The 16721-nt window shown below is 46.8% G+C and overlaps 1 protein-coding gene across 2 annotated transcripts in view; it reads right to left on the bottom strand.

Annotated features, from left to right (window-relative positions):
- The window catches only part of ITGB2 (integrin subunit beta 2), a 178994-nt gene that overhangs the window by 57192 nt on the left and 105081 nt on the right, over positions 1–16721 (bottom strand). For both annotated transcript variants that reach the window (XM_075317574.1, XM_075317575.1), the window contains exon 6: positions 164–405. In XM_075317574.1, the coding sequence (XP_075173689.1) occupies positions 164–405 (242 nt within the window). The remainder of the gene's footprint in view (positions 1–163; positions 406–16721) is intronic.

The following is a 16721-nucleotide window of genomic DNA, read 5'->3' as shown; positions in this document are numbered from 1 at the left end:
TTTCATTTTGATAAAAAAAATAGTGACATCCAGAGCCCAAAACACAAAGATTCGGCCAGTGTCCAAATATTTCTGGACCTAACTGTATGTCTATAAGTCATAAGACTTGGTTGTGTAATTCATTTATCTTAGTTACGCATCAGAGATAAACTACATCTCTCACCCCACAAACTGCCACTTGCATCATGGCATCCAGACCGCCTTCCGGGGAATCCAAGTTTCCAGATATCAGCTGCATCCCAACTTGATCTCTAAATTTGTCTCCATCTCCCGTGAGGTTGAGGATGTGCTTGAAGGAGAACGGTGGCTGACAAGGTGCACTTTTATTTGTGCAAGGATGCTTCAGTTGCTCTGGATGCGTGCTTACAAATGGAAGTACAGTCTTGTCCACAAAGGAGCCAAAACCTAAATGATTTAAAAGATGGATACAAATAAATATCCTCAGAGATTTATTAATAACAACTCTTTTATGGTAGCTCAGAGGAGTAAAAACTGCAACATTGTATAGATACACTCAACACCAAGTCTCTGGTGAGTTTGATTAGCCCCGGTGCAAAGTTCGGACCTGGGCCCCCTCCTCCACGTACACTGACACTTGGGGTATGGGATAATGGCACTGACACTCAGGGTACAGGATAATAATGCTGACACTTGGCTCTTACCCTCAGCACCCAGATTTCCCATGATCTGAAATCCCTCTATCAGCACCCAGCTTTCCTACGTTCTGATATCCATCTTGTCCTCAGCACCCCGCTTCCCCATGCTCTGCTATACATCTTTCCCTCAGCACCCAGCTTTCCCATATCAGAGCTTGGGAAAGCTGGGTGCTGAGGGAAAGCTGAATAGCAGAGCATGGGAAAGCTGGGTGCTGAGAGAAAGTGCCTCTTTCCCTCAGCACAAAACTGTCCCATCCTGTGCATTATCTTTGTCCCCCCTTATATATAGTTCTCCAAATACTATAATAGCCCCCACATAGCCTTCCATATAGTATAGCGGGTCCCACATAACCCTTCATATATTAGAATGCACCCCCATAGTCCTCCATGTATTATAATGCATTTCCCTTAGTTCTCCATGTATTATATTTCACCCCATAGTACTCCATATATTATATTGCACCACATAGTCCTCCATGTTTTATAATGCACCCTCATAGTCCATGTATAAGGTAGCATCCATAGTCCTCCATATAATATAATGTAGCCCCCATAATCCTATATGTATTAAAATGCAGCCCCATAAACCTTCATATTGTATTATGCAGCCCCATACTCCTCCATGTATAATGCAGACCTATATTCCATGTATAAGGTGTGCTTCATATTGTATTATGCAGCCTCATACTCCATGTATAATGCACCCCTATAGTCCTTGTATAAGGTGTCCTTCATGTTGTATAATGCAACCCCATAGACCTCCATGTATAATGCACCCCTATAGTCTATGTATAAGATGTCCTTCATGTTTATTATGCAGCCCCATAGACCTCCCTGTATAATACAGCCCCATAGGTCTCCATGTATAATGCAGCCCCCTAGACCTCCATGTATAATGCAGCACCCCCTGGCCTCCATGTATAATGCAGCACCCCCAGGCCTCCATGTATAATGCAGCCCCCCAGGCCTCCATGAATAATGCAGCCCCCCAGGCCTCCATGTATAATGCAGCATCCCCAGGCCTACATGTATAATGCAACACTCCCAGGCCTCCATGAATAATGCAGCCCCCCCAGGCCTCCATGTATAATGCAGCTCCCCCAGGTCTCCGTGTATAATGCAGCCCCCCAGGCTTCAATGTTTAATGCAGCTCCCCAGGCCTCCATGTATAATGCAGCCAGCCCCCTAGGCCTCCATGTATAATACAGCCCCCCAGGCCTCTATGTATAATACAGCCCCCCAGACCTCCATGTATAATGGAGCACCCCCAAGCCTCCATGTATAATGCAGCCAGCCCTCCAGGCCTCCATGTATAATGCAGTAGTCCCAGGTCTCCATGTATAATGCAGCCCCTCCAGGTCTCTGACCAAAAAAAAAACAAGTATTCACCTCTCTCCTCGTTCCCCTGCTGCTCCAGTCAGCGTCCTCCCGTCCTGCACTCTGCATGCCTCAGCACAGCAGTCGCACAGGAGTGACGTCACCGCCCAGGCACAGGGGGAGAATGATGAAGCAGCGTGGGTTGCTTGATGCTTTATCATTGCTGTGTGTGATGACAGGGGAGGGGGGCCCTGTGCCTCCGCTAGTGCCGGTGTCAGCGGTGGTGGCACCGGCTCATATAGCAGCCACATGGTATGCGACAGAACAGTGCGGCTCCTCTCTCACAGGAAGGAGCTGGCTGCTGATCTGCAGGACGACCGCGGGCCCCTAACTTGCCGGGTCCGGTCGCAATGGCAATCTCTGCGACCGTGGTAATTACGCCCTGGATATACTATATTTCCTATTAGTGCCCTATTGTCTGCAGGGTCCACACCTCCTAACTCAGGTGGTTTGGACTCCAGCCCTTAGTAGCGCGGTAGTACTTATTTGGTTGTCTTTTTTTCCAATATCTGACAGATCTGGACACAGAATATGTCCTCTACCAGCGGCTTCTTTCATTTGTTTTTTTTGCAATATAAACAAAAGTATAATTACTCTTTACAGCACTTGTGGCATTTATTTATTTAGTGCTTGAAAATAACTGGTAGCCACACATAATATTGACACTTTGGGCACAATTTGGCCATTTTCACATAGGGGTGTACTCACTCTTGTTGCCAGTGGTTTAAACATTATTGGCTGTGTGTTGACTTATTTAGAGGACACCAAATTTACCCTGTTATACAAGCTGTACACTGACTGCTTTACCTTATATCAAAGTGTCCTATCTTCAGTGTAATCCCATGGAAAGATATGACACAATATTTGCAAAAATGTGAGGGGTGTACTCACTTTTGTCACATAAACTATTATAGCCAGGGGGACTGACTGCAGGAGAAAAGCCATAAGGGACCTCAGTGCTCTGCCCCCTGATTGGACCTGAATGGTCTGATTGTTATGGCATCTCCTATCTATATGTAACAATGTTCTGTGATGGAAATACGACAGAAGGTTGATAGGAACACTGAGAAAAAAAATACTTAGATTTGTTCTGAACATAAAACCACAATTTTCGGCCTATTACAGACATTACCAGGCTGTCTTTATACATGTACAATTGGCAACACAAGTAATTATACCCCAGATATCTCTACAGCTCTTCTAAGTGAATTTACATAATATATGAAGAGATACAGGAGCGTCTGCCCACACATTATCTGAGCAGCTCCATGTAATATACAGTGTTATATGAAATCTATGGTAAAATGTACTATAACGCAATGACTGCGTCCTGTCCCTTTAAATCTGCAGATGCCTCTGTGACCATGGTAACTGCATTTATAAACAGCCAATAGAACTGCTCAGTTTGAATTAAAAAAAAAAAAGTTGTTTATCCTCAGTTTGTTACACCTCATCCAAGTGTGAAGACAGACACCAGCGATAAGCGAAAGATTTCAGGTATAAGACGTAATATAAGATACCGGGCGGCGATACATCCATCACCCGCACTCACACTAGATACCGGGCGGCGATACATCCATCACCCGCACTCACACCAGATCCCGGGTGGCGATACATCCATCACCCGCACTCACACCAGATACCGGGCGGCGATACATCCATCACTAGCACTCACACCATATACCGGGCGGCGATACATCCATCACCCGCACTCACACCAGACACCGGGTGGCGATACATCCATCACTAGCACTCACACCAGATACCGGGCGGCGATACATCCATCACCAGACATCACACCTGACACCAGGTGGTGATACATCCATGACCCGCACTCACACCAGTGGGTATCGGCCATCACTTGTCCCATCAGGCAGCCCCTTTAGTGGAATTGATCACATATGTAACAGGAAATATCTTTTCATCTCCCAATCTCGCCTGTCCACAACAGACCCCCTGAATATAGAGACAATGTTCTTCAGTGTTTTCAGGAACTGTCACCCAAGTCATAGAAATATGGATCAAGTCCCTACAACCTCTGCTCCTCTTTTATAGGATTTTGATACATTTCAACAAGCGACTTTGACTTTGTCATCAGAAATCACCTATTATTTAAATCAGGTTTTTGTGCTCAATTTATTATTTAATAATATTTGTCATTGTTTTCTTTTTTTAACCATATGACAATCTTTAATGGAAATAGCAGTTAAAAATCTTGCAGTTCTCACTGAGAAGACTGGCCTATTGTATGAAGCTGCTACCTTCACCGCTCTTCAAGCAGGAGGTTAGTGAGAAAACTAAAGGCAACATTGTTGTTTCTTTTATTATAAGCTGGTTGTGTATTCGGATGTTCCTAATAATCCTTGTAACTTAAAATCTTGTCTTCCCAGCACCTGATGCCAACCAGCCCCGAGGCCCAAAAAATATATGCAGTACGGCGAGAAGAACAGCCTGAGCCATGCAGGATAATTGATGTCAGAGGAAAATGGAAGAGGGAAGAAGAAAAAAAATATTTGGAGAGAATTATGCGACTACCTGGATGAAGAAAAAGAAGAATACATGCCAAAAAAGTCAGTTAAGAAGCTAAAACTGGACATCCACCTCCCTGCAAGGAGGAGACAACAAAAAAGGATCCAGCAGGACAACAACCACCGATACATCAACTGGTTCATCAGAGGAAAGAGAAACATCATATGGACCATTCTGCTAGGGCCTCTAGACTGAAACATCAAAGATGGCGGTGGTATAATAAGAAAGTAGTGAAAATATAAAGAAAATAACAGTAGTAATAGGTAGAACAGCAGTTTGATCCAGGGTTCTAGGACTGATCGCCTTTTCTCTGGGTCGAGAAGGAATTTTTCACCTGTGACACAAATTGTCTGAATGTGTCCTGGGGTTTTTGCCTTCTTCTGGATCAACATTGTAGGGATAATGTAGTACTAATAGTTATAGAAAAGTTAGAATTATACTGTAATAAAATAGCAGGATAATAATAGTAATAAAATAGTTATATCTATTAAAATAAAACACTAACTTAGAAAAAAATATAAAAGTTAGAATAATACTGTAATAAGAGGGCAGGATAAAAATAGTATAACACCTAAAATCTATAAACACTATAGTACTAGTTTAAATAGCACTGCAATATTAATTACTTAGCTAGAAATAACATCATTAGCTTTGATCCAGGGTTCTAGGACTGATCGCATTTCTTGGGGTCGAGAAGGAATTTTTCCCTTGTGACAGAAATTGGCTGAACGTGTCCTGGGGTTTTTGCCTTCTTCTGGATCAAAAAGCATTAGGCATAATTTATTAGGATTTTTTAATACAACAATTTGAATAAAGGTAAGAAAAATTATAAAAAAAAAAAGAAAATTATAATAACAGATGGACATTTAAAAAAGTAATAGTGCAGTAATAGTAAAAATGGTAGTAATTATATCAGATGTGACTTAGTCCCAGTTAGTCAGTAATTTAGTGATAAGTTAGTGTAGGGACCCATCTGAAGAGGTCGCCTTGACGTTGGCAGATGGGCTCACACAATTTGATCACATTGTGTGCTAAGAACCTCACATGCATTTTTAGAGAAAAGATAGTATCTATGTAGTGCTCCTGGCAGCTTAATCCCTCATATGCCTAAAGTTACCGTCACACATAATGAGATCGCTAGCAAAATCGCAGCTGAGTCACGGTTTCCGTGACGCAGTAGCGATCCCGTTAGCGATCTTGTTATGTGTGACACCTACCAGCGATCAGGCCCCTGCTGTGAGATCTCTAGTCGTTGCAGAATGGTCCAGGCCATTTTCTTCAAAGGCGATGTCCTGCTGGTCAGGACACATCGCTGTGTTTGACACTGTGTGACAGGGTCACAGTGACTGCTGAGATTGTTATACAGGTCGCTACTGCGACCTGTATTGTTCCTGCATCGCTGGTAAGATCTGACTGTGTGACATCTCACCTGCGACCTCCCAGCGACTTACCTGCGATCCCTATCAGGTCGCATTCTTTTCGGGATCGCTGATAAGTCGTTGTGTGTGACTGGGCCTTTAGTCCACATCTAGGTGGTTAGTCAGGAGAGGGCTATCTCTACACTCAATGGCTTCCCAGCAATGAGATTGCAGGTGCTGATGGATTGCTAAGCCCCCCATGTCTACCAACTTACTCCTCCTATTTGACCCTGACAGAGACCTAATCGGATACCTGTCAGAGTTATGCCCACTGCTCTGCTGCTTTTAGTTGAACCGCTGCTGCCCACCAGCTCTGACACTGCTGCTACATGCATTGTCATGAAATAATAAAGAAAAAACGCAATTGTGAAACCACTGATACGGCTATCTCGAGGCCGCTCCAGCACGTCCTTACATTGAAGAGGAAAAAATGTGAGCAAATAGGACTCTGTGCCAAATATACGTTCCAACATAATTAGTTTAGCCCAACACCAAGTAATTGCATATAAAAAATATTTTTTATTAAAAACAAAAGGTTGGGATATCATAAATAGAAATACAATACAATGATACATGTGTAGTGCAGGAAGAACAAGGACAGAGGAAGAAATTGGCACAATGAACCCTACATGATTGATAAGGTAGGCAGACCAGTAAAACTAGCTTGACACATAAAATCTGTGTGGCATGTACTAACGTACAAAAAGGATAAGTCAAACACTAGTGTACCACAGGGGGTTAAAATATTCCTAGAGGAATAGTTCTGAAAACACCCATCTAAAAGGTATAAATAGATCCAAATAAGGTAGAAAATAATCAATCAATGTAGTTGGAAGGAAAGGGGTACACTCCATTTAAATTTACATCTGGCGTCACCTCTTCACATGGGTGAGTTATCTATTTTCCTTATTGGACTTTTTCCTTCCAACTACATTGATGTGTCCCCCCATAGTGCATTAAAGAAAAGAGAGAAAAAAACATCATACTCACCTACTCCAGGGTCCTGATGGCTCCATTGCCGGCGGTTCACAGTGCTGTCATCGTGCGCACAAGACATCAGAGTCTTGAGTCTTGCGACTTGTTCACACTATATGGTGTTCCAGACGTCCATTCTTTAATTACTGTGAATGCACTGTCATCAGCAGCAGTGCAGAGAGATCTTGTCTCCCAGCACTACCGCAGAGGTCCGTTTTGTGACTTGTGCGACGTAACCGTCGCAGATTGTGGTAAAACTGATGCGACGGATCCTGTAAAAAAACAAATTCGTTGTACCACTTTTTTTTCTGACCAGAATGGAATTTACACATCTGAGCAAAAGACGGATCCGTCGCTGGAATCTGTCATTTGATGGATTGCGATGGATCCAGCGCCCGTAAGTTTCCATTATAACAAACGACGGACACCGACGAATCCGTCGCTGTCCATGTTTTCGGCTCACACAAAAACGTTCCTGTGGACGTCGGCTCCTTCGGGCAGACAAGCATTTTTCGACGGATCCGTTGCACGAAGGATGAAACGTGAGGTCATCTGTTGCTAATACAAGTTAATAAGGAAAAACGGATCCAGAGCTGGATTTTTTCACAAAACGACAGATTGCGACTGATGGCAAAAAACTGATGTGTGAAAGAGGCCTTTGCGCTGCTCCGGGTGGGCCCCCTCTGAGCACGGGGGGGCCGCATATTCTGCCACCCCTGGAAGCAACGCTACTGATTGTAACTAAAGGAACAGCGTAGCTCCTCTCTCACTGAGAGGAGCCAGCTGTTTCTCTAGAGAGCGGGCACCAGGCCCCCAAAACCTGCCGGGCCCAGTCGCTGTAGCGACCTCTGTGACTGCAGTCGTTACGCCTCTGGCAATCAGTAAACTTCCATATCTTCTATGTGTCCACTAACTGATGCTTTCACTGACAGTTCCTGTATAGAGAAGCCTCTTATTAGGGGATAAACATACCATTACGAGATGTACATAAAGCAAAAGTTCAACTGCAGTGACCGTAAGGAAAATATATACTAACAATTGGGAATTCAGGGAATACTAAAAAAGAATTTATAAACAATACAAAAAGAATAATAGCATTAGTGAATAAATAGAATATTAATGTAAACTGTGAAAATACATTTCCCCCTTATGATATGATATATTTTTAATTTGGAACGGTCTGTTATGTAACAACACTCGCTTAAAGGTCCGTATAGAATATAAAAACAATGTAGATGTATACTTACCTCCCAGATCAGTGCTATTCCAAGGATGTCAGCGCTGCTGTTCCCGACAGGTGACGTGACTTGTTGTGTTACGTGACCACTGCAGCCTCTCATTGAAACAGACGTCCGTGCTGATGAAGTATTGATGAGCTGCATCTGATCAGCAGCTATTGATTGGATGCGACTGTCACGTGACACAACATCAAGTTTCTGGCTGGGAATAGAATTGCTACATCGTAATGAAGCACTGAAGGAGAGAAGTATACAGCTATGGGAGGCGCGCACAATCTCAAAATGCGTTGGAGACCAAATAAAGATTATTCGTTTTCAGAAATCCATACGCCCAGGAGGGATCTTGTTCCGTCACTGTGCTGACCGTAACGCTCTTTTTCTAGACATTATTTTCTGTCTATTGTCCTACAGGTTCAGGAAGCAGGGTCTGTGGTATCACAGCGTGTATTGGGCTTCTCAAGTAAAGCGTCATCAAAAAGGAAAGGAAAAAAATAGAAAAGCAGTAATGATTAGAGAAGGATAGAAAATTATTCATTCAGGTATATTGGAAAATAGTTTAGGTTATGACACTAAATATATAGGGCTTTAGGAGGTGTGAGACTGTGACCGGGGTTATCTATGACGGCCGGTATGTCTCGCCCCGGTTGTGCTCCCTCCATGATAGAAAGTAACTCCACTATAGGGTTAATGCTGTTTCCCTACAGGCTGAAGGAAGGGTTAAATAGAATCAGGAACAAGGGCAGGTGTGCCGGGTGGGAGGGAGTGAACAGAACTCCCTGAGTTTTCTGCTGGAGAGGCACATGTATTGTGTTATGGACTTTTGTTTGGACATTAAAACCGTGTGCTGTGAACCTTAATGCCTGGATCCCGTGTCTTCTGCTGCGCAGTCGACCGTGCTACCTCACATATGGTGGAGAATGCGGGCATGACAGCCGGTGAGGTGTAGCATCCATCCCTGGTGACCCAGCTGCGCATGTCCTGGATTCGAGCGGCTATTCTACAGCCCAAACCCGGCGACGCCATGGAGGACATACTAAAGCATTTGGCTCAGGCTAATGCACAGCAGCAACAGACCAATGCACACCTGCTCCAATCCTTGCAAGTGCAGGAAAAAAAACTCCAAGAACAGATGGATCAGGCCAATGCACGTCAGCAGCAAGCCTTGCAATTGCAGGAAAAAAGGCACCAAGAACAGATGGTTCTCCTGGCCAAGTCGATCCGTGCCGGACCGGCAGCAACAACCCCGGGACCGGGTGACGACGGCAGCGTCCGGAAAGCGGTGAGACAAGCGTTGCAAAAGATGACCCCGGGTGATGATGTGGAAGCGTTCCTGGCGGTGTTTGAGCGGGTGGCCGAGCGGGAAAAGCTGCCGACCCCGCAGTGGGCTGAGGTATTGTCACCCTATCTGACGGGGGAACCCCAAAAAGCGTACCTGGACCTCTGTACCGAGGACGCCATTGACTATGTGACCCTGAAAGCCGAAATACTGGCTCGGTTGGGGGTGAATACCTATGTACGGGCTCAGCGGGTAAATCAGTGGTTCTTTGAGGAAGCCAAACCCGTACGCTCCCAGGCCTATGACTTGTTGCATCTTGTAAAAAAGTGGTTGCAGCCTGACACTCTGAGCCCGGCGCAAATGGTGGAAAGGGTAGTAGTGGATCGTTTTGTGCGCACTTTACCCGTCACCGTTCAACGGTGGGTCGGACAGGGTGACCCGAGTACCCTGGACCAATTAGTGTCCCTGGTAGAGCGGCATGTGGCTACGCAGGACTTGATACGGGACACTGAGACTTTGCGTACCGCCCGTCGGTCCGGCCCCTCCAAGCCTAGGGCCAAGGACCCACCGCTGACAACGGTGCAGAAGTCCCCTACCGTCCCGTCTGAGGCCGCGGCCGCCATTCCTGAGGTCCGGAAGGTTCTGTACCCTAAACGACAACTCGTCAAGGGGGTTTCCGTCCCCATTAGATGTTGGCGGTGCCAGCGGGTGGGACATATGGAAGCCCAGTGTCCACTCACCACGGAGCCCATGGATTGTGGGGTTACCCGGCGGGGTTCGATGAATGCTCAGGTGGTGTGTACCGCTGACCTGGTCTCCCCAGAGACGGAGCCCCACTTGTGCCAAATACAGGTGAATGGATGTCCGGTTACAGGATTGTTGGATTCCGGAAGCTTAGTGACCCTTGTGCGATCCACCTTGAGGGGTAAAGTAAAGGCCACAGGACGCACCGTGGGGGTGGTTTGCATACATGGGGACCGCCGCGACTATCCCACGGGGATTGTCACCATCACAGCACCTTGCGGTCAGGTGCAACATGAGGTGGGACTTCTTAACACTCTTCCTTATGACGTGATCCTAGGAAGGGATCTGCCCTATTTTTGGACTTTATGGAGGGGACCCCCTAAGTCCCCTCAGATATTGGTTGCTCCAGGACCTGAGCCCTACAATCCTGAATCCGGGACACCTGCCGTAGGGGTCACCATGATAGGGACAGAGTGTGAACCCGGTAGGTCGCCCCTAGAGGTATTGGCAGGAGAGGCTGAGACGGTCGAGCCCATCCCGGAGTTGGAGGCGTCCCCGGATACGTTTGGGACAGCCCAACTCCAGGACCCTACGTTGATACATGCCCGGAGTCGGGTGACAGTAGTTGACGGGGTGGCACAGCTGCCCGGTGCCCAGGTAAGGTACCCCCATTTCGCTCTTAAGCAGGATTTACTCTACCGGGTAGATGAAATACGGGGCGTGGGGGTAGAACAGTTGGTGGTGCCCCAGCCGCATCGCCGGCGGGTCCTCGACTTGGCTCATAAACACCTGATGAGTGCCCACCTAGGGGTCAAGAAAACGCAGGAGCGAATATTGCAAAGGTTCTATTGGCCCGGGGTCTTTGGGGAGGTAAAACGGTTCTGCGAAACCTGCCCGGAGTGTCAGCTTACCGCACCCCTGACCCATTTTCGCAGTCCGTTGGTACCGTTACCCATTATAGAAGTCCCTTTTGAACGGATAGGGATGGATCTGGTGGGGCCCCTCGTAAAGTCCGCTCGAGGGCACCAACACATCCTAGTGATCGTTGACTATGCCACCCGGTATCCCGAGGCGATACCTCTCAGACATACTGCAGCAAAGCTTATAGCTCGGGAGTTGTTTGCTGTGTTCTGCCGGGTGGGGTTGCCCAAGGAGATCCTTACGGATCAGGGGACCCCATTCATGTCTAAAGTGACCAAAGAGCTGTGCCGGCTACTCCAGATCAAGCAGTTGCGTACGTCTGTGTATCATCCTCAAACGGACGGTTTAGTCGAGCGTTTCAATAAAACCCTGAAAACCATGCTAAGAAGGGTGATCTCAAAAGACGGGAAAGACTGGGATATGATGCTTCCCTATTTGATGTTTGCCATACGTGAGGTGCCACAGGCATCCACGGGGTTTTCGCCTTTTGAATTGTTATACGGGCGACATTCCCGGGGATTGTTGGACCTGGCAAAAGAAACATGGGAACAAGAGCCCACCCCCCATAAAAGTGTGATCGAACACATTTTAGGTATGCAGAACCGCATAAGCGCGGTCATGCCAATTGTGAAGGAGCATTTACAGGAGGCTCAGGCCGCGCAAAGCGGCCGCTACAATAGACAAGCCACCGTGCGGACCTTTAAACCCGGGGATTGGGTGTTGGTATTAATCCCCACGGCGGAGAGTAAATTCCTGGCTCAGTGGCAAGGCCCCTACGAGATAAAGGAAAGAGTCGGGATGGTTAACTATAAAGTATTGCAGCCCGGTAGGCGAAAACCTGAACAAATATACCATGTCAACCTATTAAAACCTTGGCAGGAACGGGAAAGCCTGATGGCTGTTTTTTCCCCACCTCCCTCCTCTTCGGGTCGTTCACATCCGGCTCCAGCGACCTCCGGAGAGGACGAACCGGAAGTAAGGATTGGAGAAGCCCTCACCAAACAACAGAGGCGAGAGGCCAGACGGTTGGTTCAGCAGAACCCCGATGTCTTCTCCGAGCTGCCCGGTAGGACCAGTCTGATACGACACGATATTGTCACCGAGCCCCACCTGAAGGTACGCCTGAAGTCATACCGGGTACCGGAGGCTCGACGACAAGCCATATCGGAGGAAGTAAAGACAATATTACGCCTGGGGGTCATCGAAAAATCCCGGAGTGAATGGGCTAGTCCGATTGTCCTAATACCAAAACCCGATGGCTCCTTAAGGTTCTGCAATGATTTTAGGAGATTGAACGAAATATCCAAGTTCGATCTCTACCCCATGCCCCGGGTGGATGAGCTGATTGATAGGCTGGGACAGGCGCGATATTTTACCACGCTCGACCTGACCAAGGGGTACTGGCAGGTGCCACTAACGGAGTCCGCCAAGGAGAAAACCGCTTTTGTTACGCCGGAGGGTCTTTCCACTATGTTGTCTTGCCTTTTGGGTTACATGGCGCTCCGGCCACGTTCCAGAGGTTGATGGACTTAGTGCTGGAACCCCACCAGGCGTATGCATCAGCGTACCTGGATGACATCATTATTTACAGCTCCGATTGGCAGACCCACTTGGAACAGGTACAAGCAGTGGTGGACGCGCTTCGAACAGCCGGATTGACAGCCAATCCCAAGAAATGTGCATTGGGACTCACGGAAGCCCGCTACTTGGGCTACGTGATAGGCCAAGGAGTGATTAAGCCCCAAATTAACAAGGTTGAGGCGATCCAGAAGTGGCCTAGACCCCTGACCACGAAGCAGGTTAGGGCCTTCCTGGGTATCGTGGGGTACTACAGGAGGTTTGTAAAGGATTTTGCGGGACTATCAGCCCCCTTGACGGACCTTCTCAAAGGCAAGAAGTCCGTCATGGTGCGCTGGACTCCGCAGGCCGAGGACTCCTTCCGGGCCCTGAAGGAGGTCCTGTGCGGACAGCCCGTTCTGGTCAACCCTGATTTCCGGAAGGAGTTCATTGTACAGACTGACGCCTCGGAGGTTGGCCTGGGGGCAGTGCTGTCTCAGGTGGTTCAGGGGGAGGAACACCCCGTCACCTTCTTGAGTAGGAAGCTCACCCCTCCCGAGCGGAATTATAGCGTAGTGGAGAAGGAGTGCCTGGCGATCAAGTGGGCCTTGGAGTCCCTACGCTATTACCTGCTGGGACGGCAGTTTCGCTTGGTGACGGATCACTCTCCCCTGGTCTGGATGAGGTCCGCCAAGGAACGGAATGCCCGGGTTACCCGGTGGTTCCTTTCTCTGCAGAACTTCCGGTTTACGGTTGAACACCGGGCCGGTAGGTTGCAGGGCAACGCCGATGCCTTGTCCCGCGGCCCATGTTTGATGGCTGGAGTTCAACCCCGCACGCTTGAACTGAGGGGGGGGGGTATGTGAGACTGTGACCGGGGTTATCTATGACGGCCGGTATGTCTCGCCCCGGTTGTGCTCCCTCCATGATAGAAAGTAACTCCACTATAGTGTTAATGCTGTTTCCCTACAGGATGAAGGAAGGGTTAAATAGAATCAGGAACAAGGGCAGGTGTGCCGGGTGGGAGGGAGTGAACAGAACTCCATGAGTTTTCTGCTGGAGAGGCACATGTATTGTGTTATGGACTTTTGTTTGGACATTAAAACCGTGTGCTGTGAACCTTAATGCCTGGATCCCGTGTCTTCTGCTGCGCAGTCGACCGTGCTACCTCACAGAGGAAAGCTACTTTGGATCCCTCCCCTTGAAGGCAAAATGTATTTATTTATTTTAATGACTTATATAGGAGCACTGTACAGACCTCATCATCATCTCTGTACTCATTGGGACTCAATCTTATCAATCTAAATTCCCTATCACTATGTCTTTGCAGTGTGGGAGGATACAACAACATAAGGCGAACAGAAGCAACACAACAAACATTTGTATTTTGCTTTTCTTATAGTGCACTCAAGGTGCTTTGATACTATAGTATACCAGGGAACACTGGCATAACTAGAGTCTGATGGGCCCCAGTGTAAAGCTTGGTCTGACCCCCCACATGGTAGTCAGATGTATGGACCCATCTTGCTTTCTATATCCTATAAAGACATGCGAGTTGCCCCATTTCCTTCATTATGTAGTAATGCTCCCCATCCTGTGCCACTTCTTGGTGAATATGTCCCCCATCCTGATATATTTTTCCGCCTCCTGGTATGTATGTCCCCTATCCTGGTAAAAAAGTTTCCTATCCTGGTATATATGTCCCTTATCCTAGGCCCCTCCTGGTAAATATGTCCACATCCTGGTATATACAGTATGTTCCCATCCTGAAATATAGGTCTCGAACCCTGGTATATACGTCCATATTCTGGTATATATGTCCCCCATCCTGGTATATATGTTCCCATCCTCGGCCCATCCTTGTCTATACTGTATGTTCTCATCCTGGTCCCATCCTGGAATGTATGTCCCCATCCTGGTATAAATGTCCTTATTCCAGGCTCATCCTGGTTATATGTCCCCATCCTGGGCCCACCCTGGTATATATGTCCCCATCATGAGCCCATTCTGGTATATATAAACTAATCCTGGGTCCACCCTTGTATACATATCCCCATCCTGGTATATATGGTCCCCATCCTGGTATACATGTCTTTATTCTGGGCCCCTACCTTGTATATATAGTCCTCGTTCTGTCTCTAACACGTAAAAAAACAACAACAAAATTCTACTCACCTCCCTCGCTCCCACACCGTGCGGCGTCCTCTGTAGCTAGCACGCAGTGGCGAGCAGCTGACATCGGCGTGTGCGCGATGACGCATGATATCAGTGTCATGAACCCCCAGTCACGTGCACGCATACATCAACTGCCGACCAATGTTTGGCCGGTAGCTTGTATCACAGTGCAGGGACCTGACGGGTCTCTGTGCCGTAATGCATTTCAGATGGATGTTCACCCTCGAATGGGTTCATGTCTTATCGGAAATCTGTCAGCATGTTTTTGCTATGGAATCTGCTTCATGATTAAAGTGATGTGTAACTTACTGGGCTGTGTGGTGCACTTTTGGTAGAATCCCTGTTTTCTCTGTTGAAGATGTTGCAGTGGTCTGAATGCTGAGCTTCCTGTGTACACTGTGTATTCTACTTAGGATAAAAATTTTGAAGAATACTTATGTTGAAATCTAAATTGTGACAATTTTTGTTCCTACACGCTTCAATTCTGTCAGTTCTGGACAGTATCAGTGTCTCATTATTCCTCCGCCCCAACTGGCAACACCTAACAACCGAACAACAGAGGAACAGCGCAATATTGAGTTCTTAGGAAAAGTACTTTGGAATTGTTATTTAATGAGAAATACAATTACTTATTAAAACAGATATATTAGGAGATATGACAGTTTCCTCTTAAATAAAAAAAATCAAGTCATAATGAGTAATAGATACATTTGTCAGAAGTCTGTAACCGAAAACCACCACTGATTTCCTGAATGAAAGGGCTAAAGCTAATTAGCACTGCTTACAAATTGCTGTTACTGGAAATATGGCAAAATAGTATAAGCACATTGTCATTGATTTAAATGGCTCTTTGAGTGTCAAGGAAATTCTATCTGCAATGGCATATGGGTTTTAATGCTTTATAAAGTCATTTCTTGATGGACACTTCACACATCTATTATATTTTAGAAAATAATTTATTCTCTGGCACAAGCGCATTTTGCATTGCTCTGCACAGTGGAACCTTCTCAGCAATGTACATGTGCTTCACTTAAAGGGAATCTGTCAGCAGGTTTTGCTATGTAAGCTGAAGACAGCATGCTGCAGTGGTTAACACAGAGAATTCAGGGATGCCTGTCTTATCAAGGTCCGATCTGCTGTTTATATGCCATGTTTGTTTAAGCAAGCAGGACTTATAATTGCACAGACTACAATGTCACGCAGTCTGGCACTCCCCCTCCTCTGACACCTCACTGTCAATGTACAATTTTTATTGAGAGCCTGGTGTGGGCGGGAGAGCTCTCTCAGCTCTGCTACAGTTTCTAAAAAGGGAAGATTAGGTAGGGTATTTAGCAACAATACAGTGTGTCCACGAATAGCCTATCCACCGCCATTAACTTGAGAACGGTGACAGCTATAGGCATAGAAGTGGTGTCTAGGTATAGTAAAGTAGCCATGCGCTACGCAATGAAACCACCTATAGTGCCACCTGGTGGAAAACAAAATTGTAGGGCGTCATCAATTCAATACGAATCGACACCTTGCATACAGAAATGCTATGATATGAAACCCATGACCCCTCCCCCCAAAACATTGAATGCTGGTCACGCATATGGTGCTCATTTAACTTTGATGCTCAAAGTAGCCACCGTCACCTACAATGCACATCTGGACTCTGGACAGCATACTGTATTTTGCTGCACAATGTGCAATATGGTAGGTGACACGTTTGCACAAGCATCTGTGATACGTCGTCATAGGTCCTGCAATGTTGGTGGAGGGGTCGCATACATCTGCTGCTTGATGTGACCTCACAGAAAGAAGTCCAATGGGGTCAGGTCAGGTGAGCGTGGAGGCCACTCTACACAGCCACCAT

Source organism: Anomaloglossus baeobatrachus, chromosome 7 (assembly GCF_048569485.1).
Source record: "Anomaloglossus baeobatrachus isolate aAnoBae1 chromosome 7, aAnoBae1.hap1, whole genome shotgun sequence".
Taxonomy (NCBI): Eukaryota; Metazoa; Chordata; class Amphibia; order Anura; family Aromobatidae; genus Anomaloglossus; species Anomaloglossus baeobatrachus.
The sequence above is the reverse complement of the archived record's forward strand: the minus strand, read 5'-3'. Positions and strand labels throughout refer to the sequence as shown.